Raw genomic sequence first — 19,082 nt, forward strand, 5'->3', positions numbered from 1 at the left:
GAGGGAGGGACAGAGAAAGAGAAAGGAGGGGGGAGGGGCCCACTTCAATGCTGCATATTAATTCTAGCAGATGTGACCCAATGTGACATGTCACATTGTCACATCACAGCCCTGGCAGAATAAATAGGATATTAATAATAATAATAATAATAAACGAGGGAATGAATTTGAACGTTGAGAAAACAGGGACATGTTCTGTGCATTTCTTAGCGGGGAAGCGGATGCAGCCTTCTGTCCCAATCTTGCAGACCATGAAGGCAGCAGGATGCATTTCGGGGGCTCCATTTTCGGAAGCTGCATGGGTTTCGGGGTTCGGGGGGAAGGGGCGGGTGCTAATGGGCACCTGAACTGCCAAGAGGCACGGCTGCCCCGTCGGAGATGTTTCTCTGCAGTGGAAAGGACTTGGGTTAGCTGGTAAACCCTTCTAGCCAGAAGGAGCTTGTCCCTGGCTTCAAGGAGCCACGTGGACGTGCCCCCAGCTTTGGGCAGTTCAAGGAGTTTTGTCTCAAACTGTAGAGATGACGGATTGGAGGCTCAGCAAGGCTAAAGAGGGCCACCAAGTGACTTTCGGCAATCCGACCTGCCTCTAATTTTCACAGGGAACTGCGGTTGCAGCCGCACCCCTAAGGGGGTCGCTGTAGGGGTGTCTGCCCTGTTCTACGGAGGAGGGGGCTCACTCGCTCTCTCCCTCTCTCTCTCTCTGCATGGGTTCCAAGCTGGAAATCTCAATCCCTGTTCTCTGAATCCCCGCTGGAGAGAAGGGGGTGGGGGAGCTCCGTGTGGGCGGAGGGAGGGCCAAGAAAGCTGGCAGCCCTTCGGAAAAGGAAGCCCCGCGAAAAGTCCAGGAGTCACGCTGGAGACAGGATGGAGGAAGTGGAAGGTGTTCGGCAGGGGGGAGGAGTTGGGGTGGGCAGGGAGGGGAGACAGAGGGGCCATGCAGACAGACTTGGGGTGAGGGGCAGGGTTGGGCTCTGAGATGGGGGAGCGGCTTTCTGGCAGGGCTGGGTGGAGGTGTCAGGGGAGAATGGGGTCTGGCCAGCCAGCGGACGCGGTCCAGGCCAGCCGCCGGCATCCACAGCGAGGCACGAGTGGGATGCCCAAACGCTGCGTTGTCATGGAAACGGAACACAATGGGGGATGAGTGTGAGGGAGCTAATTAATCAAGGACAGAAAACGGCATCAACATCCAAAACAAAACCAGGGGAAACAAATGAAAAAACAAAGTGGGGTGGTGTTGGGAAATAATCCAAAAAAACCAACCAAACAAAAAACCCCCCAAAACAAAACACCTGAAAGCAAGAAAAAAAACAAAGCAAAAAAAACCATGGAATGGGTGTGGGGCTGAAAATCGGGGTCTGAAAGGAGGACGGCTGTGGCTTCCCCAGGGAGGTGCCCCCCAACCCTGGCAGAACACAGCATCTGGCCTCCCCACCCAGCACCCAAGGGTCCTGGCAGAGGCTCGAGGCGGCCACAGTGGTGAGATCCTCATCCAAAAAGAACCTTCGGAGCAAACCAACCCAGCCACAGGAGCCCCACTTCTCAGTGACTCTCCCTTCTCTTCGTTTAGAGCTGAACAAACAGAGGCCAAGTCACTTGAATCACACAGCAAGGTAAACTCCTCAAGACCTCAGAGTCCCATGGAAAACCTGCTTCGGCAGAGGTGGGGGGCTGATGAGGCTGGATGAGCCCTGGGAAGGGCCCTCATCCTCCGGGAGCCTCAGTTTCCTCCTTTGTGAAATGGAGGCCATCGGTGATGTGTTGAGAAGGCCATTAAGCTGACCGGGGCAGTGCCCAGCACACAGATGCTCAGCCTGGGCATGGGCCAGTGAAGTTTCCTTCTGGCCTTCCAGGATGCTGGAAAGATCAATGAGATGCTCATCATTGAGGGAGTTTGGGGATGAATTAGAGTTTAAAAAAAAAAAAAAAAAAGTAATGGGAAGAATTTCTATTGAATCCCTCCCACTTTGAGGCCAGTGACCTCATGCCCATTTTGTGGATGAAGCAGTGGAGGCCCAGAGAGGAGCTAGGGCTAGTTGGAAGACACAAAGAAAGGAAGTGGTAGGGCCAGAGCTCAAAGCCAGGTATGCCTGATCCCTACCTCTGAGATAAAGTGAGCCTTCTCTTACCATGGTAATTAGCAAGAATTATATCCACGTGTCCCTTCTTGGCTCTTTCAAACTTGTGTCCTTACCCTCTGGGGATACCGAAGAGGGCAAAAGTACTCATCACCCATATACACCTATCAACTGAATAATCATCAGTTGAAAAATATCCAGCAGCCATCAAAATAAATGTCCAGAAGCCATCAGTAAAAGGTTCATACTGAACGGGATTATTGGAACATCAGAGGGAATAAGGGCTAGCTTTAGAATTTAAAGGTTAATATAATCCCAATTTATCCCTGTGTAAGGCTCAACATCACGCCCCAAAGACCCTGTTCACATCGGATCTTATCTTAAAATATCTTCCCTTAGGAGTGTCATAATTTGGAAGGTACCTCTAACACTTTTCAGAAGTAGACACAAGGCGTACATCTTGAACACGTAACAGACTTGCTGTACAGGGTTGTTAATTATAAGTCAGTTAAGTGTGGGAGGGCATTTATGAACAACTGTAATTTTCGTGCTCACAATCCCCAACATGGCCGGCAGCCATCAATTAAATGGATCTGCCAATATGCTATAAAGGCTGACACCTAAGACACTTTGCCCACTTGCTTTCTCACCTACCCCATTCGTTTCTAAGGGTGTGTGGCAGGAAGAGGGCTGGTTTGCCACGAGTTAGGGGAGGATTGTGCCCATGAGCACTAGGTGGCTTAAAAATCCCCTGAGGGGGTCTCATAAGGCCTCTGGGCAGCCTTCCAGTTGGCGAGGGCGGGCGGCTGACACTGTGTTCTGCCCAGTTTGGTGCTGACTCCCACCCACATCATCTTTCCACCCCTGGCTGCAAGCTTGAGGTGCAGGTTAGAAAAGTAAGGTGGGCACGGAACCCGTGGGACGGAGTGGCCCCGCAGGACCCCCGCCCCCAATTACCGACCTGAATGGAGGGTCCAGGCAGGTTATAAGGGGACCACACCAGCCTTGGTCCTCAGCACGCTCCAGCTGGCTCTCGTTTCCAGCTCTTCTCGTCACCGAGTAGCCGGGGGGGTCCCAGTTGGGGGGGACCCGCGTGGGTGAGGGGATCAGGAGGGTGGGCGGTGGGGGGGTGGTGGGTTGGGGGGGGCGGGTCGCTTCAAACCCCGATTCACATGGAAAAACAACTCAAAAACCTTCAAAGCAACTGGGAGACGACCCCTCCCCCAGGCAGGAAGAGGCAGAAACTCAAAAACCAAGAAAGTGGGGGGCGGGGAGGGGTGCTCCAGGGGAGGAGGGGTTGGGGAAGGGTGAGGGGGAAAACTCAAAAGTGAGGTGATCTGGTTGGAGCACTAGGTAGGGAACTCAACAGTGTCAGACATCTCAACGATTCAGCAAGCCGCAGCTCTGAAGGGTGGGGGGGCTCTGCTGGGCATTTTGGGGTGGGAGAGGCTGCTAGGTGCTCCTCCGGACTCCAAAATGAGGATGTGGATGGGGAGGGGAGGGGAGAGGTGCCAGTTCTGCAGCCTCCACAGGGTTTACTTTAGCTTAGATTACACCTGTCAGGGGACGGGAAGGGGTCCAAGGCCTAATTCCAAAGCCCCTCCATTGAACCCCAGCCTGTGGCCCAGGGAGGGTGGGTACCGCCCCGCGGCCTGCCCTGTGCATCTTCCTTCCCCTCCCCCTTCTCCGCCACCCTGCCTCCCCCACTGCCACCACCAGCTCCCTCCGCCATCGGGATAGCGTGCAAGGCCCGGAGGGACCTGGCTGGACCCCTGGCCCACGGGCTGACCAGCGGCCTTGACAAGCTCTTGTCATTTTGAGCTGGACATTTTGCTGCACCATAGATACTTTTTACTGTTGGTTTTTTTTTTTTGGTACCCTCTCTCTCCTGATTTTTTTTTTTTCCTGGTTCTAGCAGAAAATGGGATGATATCTTGCCAATCGACGGATTCCCCTTGTTCCCTCGCCGCGGCCGCCAGAGACACAGGGCTTTCCGAATGACAAGGTGTAATCTAATGTTCCCCTCACCCCCCCCCAAAACAGAGGAAACAGCAATGCAAAGGGTGTGAGGCAGGCAGCAGGCGAGGTGTCTAGAGCTCAGTGTTCCTGCAGAACGGCCCCGGCCCCCACCCCCTCCCCGACCCGCCAGGCCCAAACGGAGGAAAGCCTGCCTTCCCACCCCTGGAGCCCCCTCTCCCCTTGGGATGAGGGTGGGATGAGGAGAAGGGCTGGGTCTTGCCCTACCACTGCCTACCACCAGGGTCAAGCCAGGGGCTTTGGGGGTGGAGGGTGGGGCGGCATGGCCAGGTGTAATCAGCAAGAGCCAGGGAGGTCGCCAACACACCCCAGTGGTAGTCTGTCTGGAGATACAGGAGGTGGCAGAGGGCGGGTTCCAGGCCCAATATCTGTATCTACGCTTGTTTTGGGGTGCCGGGAGGTAAGCGGAACACCTAGAGGTCATATCCACCAATTATACAGCTTGGGTGCCAGAGTTTTAATTTTAAAAACAATTTGCCCCACAGAATTCCAAGCTATGAACTGATCTGAAGAGGCCTGGGGATGGGTTTCAGATAAAGGGTTCAGAAGAACACTTGGAAATTGGGGCAATCTGGATCTCCCTCTGGCATTGTATATTGAGTCCCGATCTCTTAGCTCAGCATTGAGAACTGGCGTTAAATTATCCCCATCTGGCTTCTTCCAAGATCCTGAGAATATCCTATAAGTTCCCTTGAAGGTGGAAAGTTCTTTCTCCCATGTCTCTAGCTCGCTCCAAGTTCTCCCCGCATGTTCCTATGTCATCGGGTGGGTGGCACACCATTTAACCGGGTCCTGTGCACCATGGTTCAAAAATGCTATGATGCTAGACCAAGTGGTAAAGACACCATCGTCAGCCACTAATTCACACCTTAAAGGCTGACAATTTTAAAGATTTTAAAGAATATTAACAGCCAGGGAGAATATAACCTGATCATCTTCCCACCCTGTCAAAGTCAGAGCTGCATCTCCCTTAGGAGAGTTCTGGGAGCAGAGCTCCCAGCTGCATTAAAAAAATGGGCTTGGTTTTGACCTTGGTCCTTTGAATATCAGAGATATACTTCAGGAGAAGGGTAAATCTGAATATTCCACCCACTGGATCACCCAGGGTCAGCAGAAGCTGGAGATTGTGAATTGAAGGAAGAGTTAGGTTGAGGGTGGGGATTTGGTGCAAATAACTCCCAGGGCTGGTTGCTCTGGTAACACTGTAAATGCTTGTAGCTTTCAGGCCAGAACATGCTAGGCGGCTCTTCTCTTCTGCTGGGCTGGTACTTATCTGCAAGGGTAGCCTAACATCCAACCTGTTCCTTTTTTTTTTTTTTTTTTTTTTTTCCCCCTTCTGATACTCTGGCCACAGAACTTCCTGGGTGAGTGACAGGGAGTAAGATGAGAGATGTGGCTCTGGGGAGGCCACTGATCTCATGGGAACGGGGTTGGAGCCAGGAGAAAATGAGACCATGAGATGGGCTCAGACATGCATTAGCAAAAAATGAGATCTGAGCAAATGAATTAACATCTGCCCTCTAATTCTTTTCAAAGCAGTTTCCCATAAGCCATCTTATTCAAACAGTGGATGTTTGAAATACATGATGGGGAAACTGAGGTCCCCAAAGGGAAGTGACTTGCCCAGACCATTTATCTGAACTCAATTTCCCTGTTTTACAACAACTTCGCTTGCAATTTCTTATGTGCCATGCACTACACAGGGCACAAGATGAGCATTAATTTGCTCGATGGAATCCTCCCAACTACCCTGTGAGCTAGGTAGCTTCCTATTATTCAGATGAAGAAATAGGGACTCCAAGCAACCAAGTGACTAGCCCAAGGTCACACAGCCAGGGAGGGGCAGAGGCAGGACTTGAATCTAGGTCTCCCCAAGCCGCAGGTCTGTGCTCTCACCACCAGTCTATACTGCCCCAAAAGTCCAAGTGGTCTTCAGAGACCCTCAGCCACCTCTCAGTTTCAATTCACTGGGACCCAGCTTTAGTGAAGGGGCCGGGAGACCTCTGTCTTCCGCCTTTTGGAGAGGTTCTGCCTGGAAGCTCTCACTCTGGATTCAAAAGGAGACAGGAAAAATAAATCCCTTGTTATTGCATCTGAAGTCCTCTTGCCAACTTGCCCCTGAACTTAATAATTGGGAGTTTAGAGAAGGCAGGCGAGGGACAAGAGAGAGAAAAAGGTGACCCCAAACAGGCTGATCTCAGCCCTCCACTATCATCAGTGTTGGGTAGTAAGCTGGGGGCTAGTGGCTATAAATCTAAAGGGATATTTTATTGGGGGTTGTTTTTTATTTGGGGTTGGAATGGGGTTCTCAGGGGCTTGCCTTTCCTCAGGGAGGGAACAGAAGATGGGAGCGAACATCTCCAAAGGTTTCAAGAGTGAGAGAAACACACAGAGAGAAAGAGAGCTGAAAGAGAGAGAAAGGCAGAGGGAGAGCTGGGGAAGGGGAGGGGGGAGGGGTTGTGCCCAATGTTCCCCAGGGTTTTCTCCAGAATTCCACAGTTCTGATGCTCAGGTACTCAGAAAGTGACCGTGCTGTGTTGCTGGACAAAAGACGCCTGTGACTGGGCCCAGAGCCTGTGAGGTGGTGGGGGAAGCAGCCAACATCATCTGGGAGGCAGAGGCGTAGCACTAAAGGGCAGAATAACTGGCCAAGTAGTTCTTCCAAAGTCTGTCATGCTACATTTTCTGATGGGTGGATCCATATTGGTACCCAGCCAGGATGCAAAAAGTCATCACACCAGCTACCATGTTGAGTGCTGCCTATGCAGTGCCAAGCATGCATCATTTTGGGAGGACGGGCCACTGAAAGGTGGCCATTTCTCATATTTGGACATGTTGTTCCAATGAACAAGAACTCAAAATGCCGGCTACCCATTCAGCTGCGCTTCAAACGCCTGTTTTGGGGTTGTTTGGGAGGGTGGGAGGTGGTCTCATGCTGAGGCAGAAGGATGGAAACGTGCCTGCTTAAGCTCCCTTCCAACATGGCTGCCCTGTGGGGCTGAGGCATCAGCGCTGGGTAAAACAGAGCTGGCAAATTGGGCTGCTCTCCTCACACACCCCACCCAGGCTCTGACCTCCCACCATCTGACTATGCCACCTCCCTTGTGCTCTTGAGCCCGGGCGGTCACTTTCTGCCCCAGCATCCCAGCTGTGGGACCCCTTCCGCCCTCCTGGATGGTAGTTGGGACAGGAACACTGGCTTTTAAATCACAATGCTTTTGGAGAACAACCACACAACAGCTCAGCCCAAGAAACCCAAACCAAAGAGCACGGAAACACAGGACAGAACCAAAGACGAAACGCTTTTGGGGAGGAGGGGGTCGGGTGAAGGGGATGGGAGGGGGGAAAAAAAAACGAACCAATCGGTTTTTCCCCCCCAAACGAAACAAAATCAAAACATTAATAATTAAATAAAAGGAAGGAAGAAAGAAAAAAACGAAGAGAACCAAAGGAGAAAAACGGAACGGAAGACGAGAAACACTCCAACAGAAGGCGTTGGGAATTCACCAAACCGAACCGACAAGAGTGGCATGCAGAGAAGATTTTTACATTCTCCCAGCATGCATCAGGCCCAAGTTACCATGACGACGAGGAGTGCAAAAAACTTAGCAACAACATTACCAAAGGATGCATAGAGGCGACCACAATGCAAGCATCGCATGTGTGCGGCCGGCCCTAGGCCGGGCTGGGCGCGGCTGAGATTTTTGTGTCTTTCTGGGTTTTTGCTCTCACTTGGTGGTTTTTTGTTTTGTTTTGTTCACGTTGAGCTCAGTATTCGTATTTGTCATTTTTTTTTTTTTTAGTTCGTTTTTCTATTATATTCTGTGTGCATGTCTGCGTGTGTCCGTGTGCCTGTCTGTGTGCGTTTCTTGTGTGTGTGTGTCACTTTCGGAATGTAAAAATGTGGGTAAAGAAAGTAAAAAAGAAAAAAACACACCAACCTTCTCGAAGCTCTGAGGGATGTAAAGGGGGTTTGATGCAGAACACAATGACATGGGGAGAAGAGAAAAAATAGGGGAGATACAGAGAGTAAAAAGAGGACTTCCCAAGGCTAAAAGCTGCAAAATAGTTTGTTGATTTTTTTGTTTTCTTTAAACCAAAAAAAAAAAATTAAAATTAAAAAATAAAAAGAACAGCAACGACCTTTTAGTCTTTCCTCCGCTCTTTCCTTGACATACAAGATCTACATTTGCTTTCCACGATTTTTTTTTTAAATTCAATTTTGGAGCGTCTGAGACCCAGGCAAAGAATGGGAAGCTGGACCCCCCCAGAAGAAAGGACCCCACCTCTGGGACGGGGCGGGGGGTGCTGAGGACACAGAAGGGCCCCTCCCTTGCCGCACCCGGGCTAGAGGCCCCACCCCCGCCCTGCCCCATGCCTGCTGACCACACTGTCCTTGAACTCTGCCAGACTTACAAACCCCCATCCCAGGTGTTTGCAGAGAAATAAGCAGGTTAGACGAAGACCAGTCAGTTGGAGTCGTGGACGCGCTATAACTCACCAGAGGTGCCGTGGCATCGGATCGGATGTGTGCCCCCTGCCCGCCCCCTCCCCGGCGTCCCCGTCCCCTCCCGCCAGGCAGCCTCCTTCCTCCTCAGAGACGAGACGCAGAACCCAAGTGCAGCCAAGGCGCTGCTTCAGGGCTGGTTGGGGCTGTGCTTACTGGGGACCAAGGGGCTGAGGGTCTCCAGGTGAGGGAGGAGCCGCACGGCCTCCCAGGTGGAGAACGGCAGGGACTTGGTGCGTTGAATGGGGGAAACGGAGGCCCGAAGAAGGCTGGCATGGGGTCAAGTATACAGAGCCAACTGGGGCAGCCCGGGGGGATGAACGGGACCCTGTTTCCTGGCAGGCGGGAGCTGTTTCTACCACGAATCGGATCAGAAACAGCCAAGGGGATGCAGGAGATGGAGGAGGAGACAAATTAAAATTTCTGAAAGGACGGAAGAGAACCGACCCGGGGATGAGACGGGGTCCACAGAGACATCTAGGAGCAGGGGCAGCTCCCCCCAACCTGGCACCTTTGAGGGGACACCAAGGGGCCCAGAAGAAAGTTTGTGTAGCCGCTTCCCAGGCCCTCCTTGGGTGGGTGGGGGCGTGGGGGCAAGGACACCTGTGCTTCCAGGCGTGACTAAGTGGGAAACTGACAAGCCTCAGCCCAAGCCCCAGGGCGTCTGCCGAAAGGAGCCCTTCTCTGAGGGTGACTAGGAGAGCGCCAGGCTCTGGGACAGCTGAGGGTGTGGGGCTGGCAGGGGCAGCCTTGAAGACCCCTCCCCAACTCTTAGATTAGGGGGGCGGTGAAGCAGGGAGCTACGAGGCCACGAGTCTGGAGAAGCGAAGCGAGCACACAGCAAAGGGGAGGCACTGCACGACACACCACAGAAGCCGACTCGGATGGGCGGGCGGGCGGGGTGGGGCAGAGGCCTGCAGGCTCCCCCGGCCCTGTAGGCCCACGACTGACCCCTCCGGCCCTGCCCCATTCCCTCCTGCCGCCCCCCACCCCAAGTCCTGCAGCCCACGGGGCGGCCATCACAAGGCACGGGGGTGGGGGTGGGGGTTGAAGCTGCCCCCATTTTACAGGCGAGGAAACTGAGGTCCAGAGAGGGACACAGCCTCGCCCAAGGTCCCGCGGCCACAAGCGGGGCTGGGCCTGCCTGCTGGGGTCTGCAGGGGACAGGGGAGCCCGGAGGCTGTGAGCCCGAGGAGGGAGAGGGACGGGTGGGGCGGGTCCCTGCCTTCGACCTGGACGCAGCCTTCCCTACCTCGCACGTAGAGATTGGCGGGTGAGGAGTAGCGCACGCCAGCGCTGTTGGTCGCCACACACTCGTATTTGCCCTGGTCGGTCTCCTCGCTGCTCTCAATCTGCAGGGCTCCTGTGGGTAAAGGGGACAAGGCCTGGCCCGTTAGGGGAAACCTCGAGGTGGAGGTTGGTGGGAGGGCTGTCCCAGAGTCCTGTCTCTTAGTCGGTCTGGGCCGGAGAGGCAGATGAAAAAGCTGAGTCAGCCTAGAAGCCCCCACTGGGTCAGGGCCTCCCTGCCTGCCTTTCCCCACCCCGATCCTGGCCCATCCTGGCCTAAACACACCGCCTGCCCCACAAATCCTCTACCCTCAGCTGGGACCTCGTAAACGACGGCCAAGTTGAGTGACAAAACTGGGGAGAATGGGTTTGCAGGAAAGCACCAAGTGATGTTCTCCAGGCAGGGTGGGGTGGAGAGCAGGTTGGCAGTCCGAACCCACAGCAGCCGTTCCGAAGACCCTGACACTTAAGGGGCCACCACAAATGATGTGCCAATTCAGGGAGCTGGCGATCGCCGGCTGGTTTCAACCAGTGCCTGTGTGCAAAGGACCGCAGCTCTGGGTTCCTCAAGTATGTTTGGAATCACAGGCCTCAAGGCCCACGGTGTCCAGAAACGGAGACAGGGCTGTATATATCTTCGGGGGTGTTTAAATTTCAGGACTGGGTTACCACTCCACAAGAGCAAAGGTAAAGGAGGCTGAGAGTGATGTACATCAGGTATGTTTGAAAGCAGAGGCCTGGATCCACGCTTTCTGTACCTGAAACTGATTGAAGAGTGAATTTCCCCAGAGATTTAAAGTCATCTAAGTAAGTCAGTCTGAATTCACAGATCTGTTTTAAAACCAAGGGCCTGGATTCAGGATTCCGGATGCTCACAAGTAAATGAATTTTCTCAAGTGTGTCTGCAACCACAGACGGACACCCGAGTCCACGGTGCTCACAGGTTAACGGGGAGAATTTTCAAAAGTGTTTGAAATCAGGTGTGAAGGAAAACCTCTAACCCGTGCAAATAAAGTTGAGGCTGAAATGCCCCCAGCGTGCTTGAAATTATAAACCTGGATCAAAGAATCTGTTGGTCATGAGTGAATAAGAATTTTAAAAAGAGGTCAATTTTCTCAAGCTTATTTAAAATCACAGGCCCAAATCAAAGGTCTTGGTGCCCACAAGTAAATGAAAATAGGGCAGATTTCCCCACAATATGTTTGAAATCACAGGCCCAGATGAAAGCCTTCACTTCCCATGAACATGTGAAAATGAATGAACCTTCTTAAGAATATTTAAAAGCACAGGGCCTGATCACACACTATGGTGCTCATGACTAAATGAAAACGTGGCCAAGATTTCCCCAAAGATATCTGAAACCACAGGCCTGGGACAAATCTTCATTTTCACAAGCAAAATACATCTCTAAGTATGTTTGAAATCACGGGCCTTGATCAAATACTTGAGTGCCCGTGAACAAATTAAAAATGAGGCAGAGGTTTCCACAGTTATGTTTGAAATCGAAGGCCTGGACCAAAGTCCTCATTTTCATAAGTAAATAAAACTGCGTAAATATCTATAAGTACGTTAGACACACAGTCCTGGACCCTGTGACTGGCTGACTGGTAAATGAAGGTGCGGGAACACCTCCAAATGTGTTTCAATCACACATTGTTTTTGTTTGCTGTTGTTGTTTTTGTTTGCTGTTGTTTTTGTTTGCTGTTGTTTTTGTTTGCGGTTGTTTTTGTTTGCTGTTGTTGTTTTTGTTTGTTGTTGTTTTTGTTTGCTGTTGTTGTTGTTTTCCCCAATCACAGGCTTTGATCAGAGTCCCTGGCACCAGGAGTCCAAAAATCCAGTCCAAGGTCCCAAGCAGACCCCTCCTCCCAGCCTTGTTTGTGGGTGTCCCACGGAAGTGAGGGGAACCCACAGATCGGGAAGTTCTCTCTGGGGGCCATGGATTAGGCTTCTGCCCCTTCATAACACTTCCTACCAACCTCAAGGCTCCAGGGAAGCAGGCAGGCAGGTATTACTATGGAGGCCCAGAGAGGGCAGAGAGCCTGCTCAAGGTCACACAGCATTTCGTGGCAAAGTCAGGACTAGACATGGACTCTTCCCTAGGGCTCCCACCCAGGCCTGTTCTAGTCTATTCTCTAAGGGCAGCACCATGGGGCTGCCTTTGAGACTGCCTATCTCTCTGCTCCCTCAAGCTGGACCCTCCCCTCCCCCTGCCCCGCCACCCAAATCAAAGCTCCAGAGCTGGAAGGCCCCCTCTGCAAGTCCATTGTACAGATGGGAAAACCAAGGCTAGAGACGGATGAGGGCTGCATACAGAGCAGTGGTCAGAAGCCTGACTCCCAGCGCTCTGTGTGGGCATGGGAGACGCTGCCCCTTCCTGAGGACACAACCCCCTGACTGCGGCCAGGTGACCCAAGGGGCCACCACGGCCACACTCAGCCCCCAGCCACAGATAGTGACACAGACACAGAAACTGCACAGACACTGGGCGGGGTGGCGAGGAGAACACATGTGGAGGGGGGCCTGGGGCAGACCCCGTGGAGCCTTGGGGGCTGGGCGGGCGGCGAGAGAGTGTGAGTGGGTGGGTGGGTGAGGAAAGAGCCTCTTACCTCGGATCGGAGTGCTTTCTGTAAGGGAAGCAGAGAGAGTCAGGTGAATGTCAGAAGGCAGTCCTGGGGGGGCCAGGGGGCCCCAGGGAGGCGGGGCTGGGCCACGAGCCAGGCCTGAACACTCTGCCCCCAGGGCTGGGAGGGGGCGCTGAGGCAGCCCTGGGCCTACAAACCCTGCAGGCCTTGCTGAGGAAGAATCAGGAGGGCTTCCCGTAGGAGGCAAGAATCTCCTGGGGAAGGAGAGGCTGAGTCTAGAAGCCCCTCTGGACTGGCCTGAGGGGCGTGGCCATGCCCCAGGGAGGTCCATGGCCTCGCCTGGCCCTGTAGGCTGCCTTTCTTCTGGGCCGAGGAAGGGAGGTCCACGACCTCCCCCCCATCCCTTCTTGGGAGGGTCACGGAATGATGGGGGTCTCGGGAGTCTTGTTAGAGAAGGGGGAGAGGGGTTAGTGCCCCAGGGCTGGGCATTAATAAAGCAAAGGGAAGGTGTTACAGACAGGTCAAGTAGGAGGGACAGGGGAGGGCAGTGAAAGGGGATGGAGGGCAGAGGGAGGGCCCTGCAGCCTCCTTAACATCCAAAAGGAAAAGAGGAAGAGAACGATCTATGTGTCTATATGGGTGCTGGGGGCTGGGACACCTCAGGAGACCAGAAATGGTGGTGCCGGGCTAGAGTTTCCCACCCTCTGCTCATCTTCCCAGGGGAGATCTGGGCCCCCTCTCTCTCTGCTGAGGACCTGGGCACCCCAAGGCCAAGGCAGAGAAGCCGCCGAGAGTGAGAAAACACAGCTCTTTCTGCCTGGCCCAGACCCGTTTTGCAGATGAACAAACTGAGGCCCACAAGGAGCCAAGGAACTGTCACGCCATGAGCCAGAGGCAGGGGTGAGCCTTGAACCCAGCTCTCCGGCCTCCCAGGCTGGGGCCCCTCTAGAACTTTAGAGGGGCCCTATATTATCTCTTACAAAATCCCCAACCTAATGGGGCCATTCCCCTTCTTCACACAGAGGGAGGGGAGAGAGGAGGAAGGAGGAGAATTTGCCTAATGCTGCACCATGGAGAGCGAATATCTGGGTCAGTGGGAATCTAGGTCAGCTCTGGCTCAGGCTGTTTTACTACACTTGGACTATCACCATAGTCCAAGTGACAGAAGCCAGAGGCCAAAGGACAGAACTTCCCAAGATGGCCAAATAGCCCATGGCCACTATGTTGAGAGGAAAAGATACACCTCTTGGGTATTAAAGGTGGTTTTGCTTTCTACTCCGAGGAAGATGAGAAGTTACTATCACGGGCCAGTATCAGTCATTCTTACCTTAGTAAGAATTAGCCCAGCAAGTTGGATTCAGGGGCTTTAGGCTGGGCTGGGAAAAGAGGACGAGATACACCCAGTACTAGCCCAGCTGGAAATTCCTCCCTCTCCCTAAATCCAGCCCGCAAACTTCTGTAATTTCACATTTTCCAGCAGTGTCAAGGCCCAGAATGGGGCAGGGGGTGCCGTATGTGCGAAGCTCCGCTAGCCCCTCGTGGTCTTGTCTTTTTTCCTCTTTTCCTTTTGGGCTCCTCTCTCTGCAGCCCCCGGGTGCCCGGATGGGGAGGGCTGGGTGGTCAGGGGCAGGGGGGCGGTGGGGGGAGACGTTAGTAAACATGCCACGTGGAGTGGGTCACAGTTACTGTCACGGTGGCCATTAGTCAGAGGGGAGGGGACGGGAAGGGGGGACACGGTGGGGTGGGGGGCGTTAGTTGTTGACGTGGTGAAGAAATTAAACTTACCAAAGGTTTCTGAACGTTTACAACGGAGGGACAAGAAAAGAGAACAGGAACATTAACGGGTGGTATGCAGAAGCCTGTATCCTCGTGGGTGCGGGAGGGGAGGTCAGAATAATGATCAGATTGATTACAATTTTTTTTTCCTTTGGCCGTGCTGTGCGGCTCGTGGGATCTTAGTTCCCCGACCAGGGATTGAACCCGCGCCTCCTGCAGTGGAAGCTCGGAGTCTTAACCACCAGACCACCAGGGAAGTCCCTTGATTATGATTTTTAAAGCAGCTGATGTTCATTGAGCACCTGCTACATGCCAGGCAGCCTGTCAGGGGCCCCTCACAGAAACGCTAGGGAATAGGCACGGTTTATGAGGGTGCTGAGACCCAGGGGATGGGGCACCAAGGTCCACAGTCTTAATCATTTCATTATATTGGGGCGACAATGGTGGAAACCAACAGAGAAGCAACTGGATCCCGAAGGTTGCCATCACTCCTCCAGCTGAACCCCCCAAGCTGCAAATATCCTCAGACAGGTCGGGACGGGGAAGGCTACATCTCTCCCCAGTGCGAGGTCCAGGTCTCTCCCGGGAAGAAATTCTGGGCTTAACATCTGCCCCTTTTCAGGGTTTGGGTCTTTGTTGAGGGAAGGCGAAAGCAGAGGATGGGCAGACAGGACTCCTCAGAGGATGGGACTGGGCAGTGAGTGGGGGGGAGGGGCGCTGAGAACGATGGGGTGGCCTTCAGGCAGGGGTGGCTCCAGGGCAGGGGGCCCTCAAAGGAAGGGGGGAGAGAAAAGAGAGGGTGCACCAACACGTGTCCATGTGACTGAAACATGCGTGAGTGCCCGCGGGCACATCCCGACCACACACGTGTCCGCGCACACAAGGACCAGCCTGAGACGTGCACACGGGAGGGACTGTCACGCGGATACACGTGTGACCGAGACACACGTGGACAGGCTTTGCTATGTGGGGTGGGGAGGCAACCCTGTGCCGATGGCACAGCCTGTGTGTGCCCACACACGGGGAGCAGGTCAGGACACACAGGGAGCCCGGACACACACACGCGGACATTCGTGAGGCAGTTAAGACAGCCGACACAATGCACACACAGCCCCGCAGAGAGATGGACCCACAGACAGAGGCACAGAGGTGCTGTGCTAAGACATGATTGTGGAAGTGCCTGGCCCCAAGGTGGCTAAGGCCTTGTGCTCTGTCCAAGGCTCCCCTATCCCGGCCGGGGCCTGGACAAACAGGCTGGACTGCCTGTCCGTGCCCCATCACGTCCTTGCTGCTTCAGTCTTGGAGACACTCTCTCCCTGCAGCCCTCTATGGCTCCCCAGTACCTTACCTGTCTATGCCCACTATCTCCTCTGGAGACACCCACTGCTTCAGTACTGGAAATACTCTCTTGCCTTTGCCTTATGCTCCCCTCTACTCCCACCTGTCTGGACGCCATTATATCCTCACTGGACAAGTCTACTACTTTAGCACAGAAGATACCCTCCCTCTGCCACCTTCCATGGCTCCCCATCACCTCTGCCTGTCTGTTCCCCCACTATGTCCCCACTGTTGGGGCACTGTAGACACCCACCCTCCTCTGTGGGCTTCCATCACCCGCAACTGTATGTGCCTCATTAGGACCCCACTGCGTGGGTACTGGAGACCCTCTGCCCCTGCGGCCTCTGCAGTTCCCCATCATTGTACATATCTGGGTCCATTATATCTCCATGCAGGCACTGAAGAACTCTCCCCCTACCATCCGCCATAGCTCCCCATTACCCCTGCCTGTCTATATCCTATTACACCCCCACTGGTTCAGCTCTGAAGACACTTTCTCCCCCAATACCAATGCCCTCCGTGGCTGCACATCAGCTCTGCCTTTCTGTCCTCCATCAGTCCCCAGGGCTCGGGCCCTGAGATGCTGCCCTCCCCCTGCTACCCTCTGTGGCTCCCGCATCCTCCTGGCCACCTGTGCTCACCTGATCGCAGCTGCTTGATGCGCCCACTGCTGGCACTGGGGTCCACGGGCAAGAAGTCCTTGAACCAGGTGATCTCGGGGTCAGGGTTGCCGCTCGCAGCGCAGAGCATGGTAGCTGTCCGAGTCCGCTCTACCACCTTCAGCTGGGGGCCCATGTCGATGTTGGGGAAACCAGGGGGCAGCTGGTCCTCTGAGGGCGGAGGCGGGAAAAACAAAGCAGAGGCCCAGTGGTCACGAGGCCATCCCACCAGGGCGGGGCTCAGGGACGGGCCCTGGGTCCAGCCCCTGCCTGGCTGGGTGACCTCCTGTAGCCTGTTTCTCTCTCTGTCTGTGAGAAAGACCACTCTCATGTCGGGGAGCTGCTGGGAGAACATCAGGCGAGACCAGTACCTCTGACCCGGGGCGATCCTGCCCCCAGGGGACACTGGGCCATGTCTGGGGACATCTATGGTTGTCACTCCTGGCACGGAGTGGGTGGGCCCAGGGATACTGCTCCACCCCTCCCAGCGCCTAGGACGGCCCTGCAGAGGATGATCTGGCCCTGATGCCAGCAGCGCAGAGGCTACAAAACCCTTGGGTTACTTTACAGCAGCCAGAAGGAGCTTTTTGGAATGTAAACGGCACCACACCGCCCCGCCTGCTGCCCGTGGCCCCCCCCCCCCCACCCTCTGGAGGAACCCAGCCTCCTTGCCCGACGCTGGCCCCCGCCGGCCTCGGCTGCCCCGTCGCACGCCAGCCTCACACTTCTCGCTCTCTCCATCCAGCCACACCAGCCACCTTGGTCCCCAAAGTCGTCACGCCCCCTCCTGCATCACCCCTGGGCATCCACGTCACCTCAGGCTAGCTCGTGGCCCCAAGTTATAAATCCTCCTGGGGAATTCCCTGGCGGTCCAGTGGTTAGGACTCCGTGCTTCCAGTGCAGAGAGCACGGGTTTGATCCCTGGTTGGGGAACTAAGATCCTGCATGCCACACAGCATAGCCAAAATAATAACAATAATAATAAAAAATTCTCCTGGACTCCAGAACATCCAAGCGTCAAACTCCATGGCTCATGATGTATCTGCATCTCCGCCATGTCCCTATCGCCCCATGCGGGTCCTGGCACACAGCAGGTGTGCCTACTACTGAGCCCGTGCTCTAGAGCCCATGAGCCACAACTACTGAAGCCCGTGTGCCTAGAGCCCATGCTCCACAACAAGAGAAGCCACCTCAATGAGAAGCCCGTGCACCTCAACGAGGAGTAGCCCCCGCTCACCGCAACTAGAGAAAGCCCGCGCGGAGCAACGAAGACCCAACAGCCAAAGATAAATTAAAAAAAAAAAAAATCTTAAAAAAAAAAAGAGTGGATATATGTATTTGTATTAACAGATACACTTTGCTGTACACCTGATACTAATACAACACTGTGAGTCAATTATACCCCAATAAAAATTTTTTTTAAAAAAAGAAGAATGTGGTTCTGGCCTGAGGTGATGGGGCGGGTGGCCTTCGTTCATGTAATCTGCACATCGCACCAGGGGCTCCATGGCCTGACTCAGCTGGAGTTGATGTCAGGATGGGGTATGCAGCTCAACAGCCTCCCACCAGGTCCCACCCCCTCCTGCACCTTTGCCCTCCCCCTCCAGCACCTGGACTCCTGGATCCTTTTGCTCTCACCCCTAAAACCCCCAGCTCTGGTCTGGCCTGTCATCTGCAGTGGACAAAGGGTCCCCTGGGGTAGGGCAGGCTTCCTCAGGTAAAATTAAAACAGCCACTAGCCCCCTTGTTATGGGCTGAAATGTGTACCTCCCCCCTCCTCCAATACATAGGTTGAGGCTCTAACCCTCGGGACCTCAGAATTAGATTGTATTTGGAGACAGAGTCTTTACAAAGGTCATTAAGTCAAATGCGGTATTAGGGCGACCCTCATCCAACGTGACTGGTGTCCTCATAAGAAGAGGAGATTAAGAACCAGGCACACACAGAGTGGAGACCATGTAAAGACCCAGGAGAAGACGGCTGTCTCTGAGGCAAGGAGAGAGGCCTCAGAAGGAACCAACCCTGCCGACACCTTGATCTTGGACCTCTAGCCTCCAGACTGTGAAAAAAACACGTGATGTAAGCCGCCCAGACTGTGGTACTTTGTCAGAGCAGCCCTAGCAAACTCACACAGTCCCTGCCCCACCCCTGATGGACAAGTGACAAAAAAGTGACCGCACGCAGGGCTGATGAGACCGAGGAGAAACAGGTCTGCTAGTCCACAGCTGGCAGGAATGCTCATTGGTACAGCGGGACCAGGAGGGGCGAGTTGGTACCATCCACCTGAGACCCCCGAGCCCTCAGCTCAGCGGCTGGCTCCCCAGGCCCGTGCACTCAAGGAGGAAGGCAGAGGTATTCCTGAGGCACCAACAGTAACGGGAAAATGCTGGCGACAATCTAAACACCTGTAGAGACCTGGGCCATCTATGAATGGGTCCCTGAAACAAGCAGAAGGAATCTCCTTACAGACAGATTCGTAACAAACTCCAAGATGCATTCCTAAGTGGACAGAGTTCAGTGTGAAAGATGTGTAGACCAAGGATCAAAAACTACAGCCCCTGGGACTTCCCTGGTGGCGCAGTGGTTAAGAATCCGCCTTCCAATGCAGGGGATGCGGGTTCGATCCCTGGTCGGGGAACTAAGATCCCACATGCTGCGGGGCAACTAAACCTGCGTGCCGCAGCTGAGCCTGTGCGCTCTGGAGCCCACACGCCACAACAAGAGAGAAGCCCGTGCACCGCAATGAAAGACCCCGCGTGCTGCAACTAAGACCCAGCACAGCCAAATTAATTAATTAATTAAAAGAAAACAAAAACAAAAA

The 19,082-nt window shown here is 54.1% G+C and overlaps 1 protein-coding gene across 1 annotated transcript in view; it reads right to left on the reverse strand.

Moving 5' to 3' along the window:
- PTPRS (protein tyrosine phosphatase receptor type S) overlaps window positions 1-19,082 on the reverse strand; it is a 121,642-nt gene that overhangs the window by 34,523 nt on the left and 68,037 nt on the right. The window contains exons 5-6 of the mRNA XM_082456943.1: window positions 16,244-16,432; window positions 9,872-9,982 (exon numbers count right to left, since the gene is read on the reverse strand). Coding sequence (XP_082313069.1) covers window positions 9,872-9,982; window positions 16,244-16,432 — 300 coding nt within the window. The remainder of the gene's footprint in view (window positions 1-9,871; window positions 9,983-16,243; window positions 16,433-19,082) is intronic.

Source organism: Balaenoptera physalus (assembly GCF_965194825.1).
Source record: "Balaenoptera physalus genome assembly, chromosome: 3".
NCBI lineage: Eukaryota > Metazoa > Chordata > Mammalia > Artiodactyla > Balaenopteridae > Balaenoptera > Balaenoptera physalus.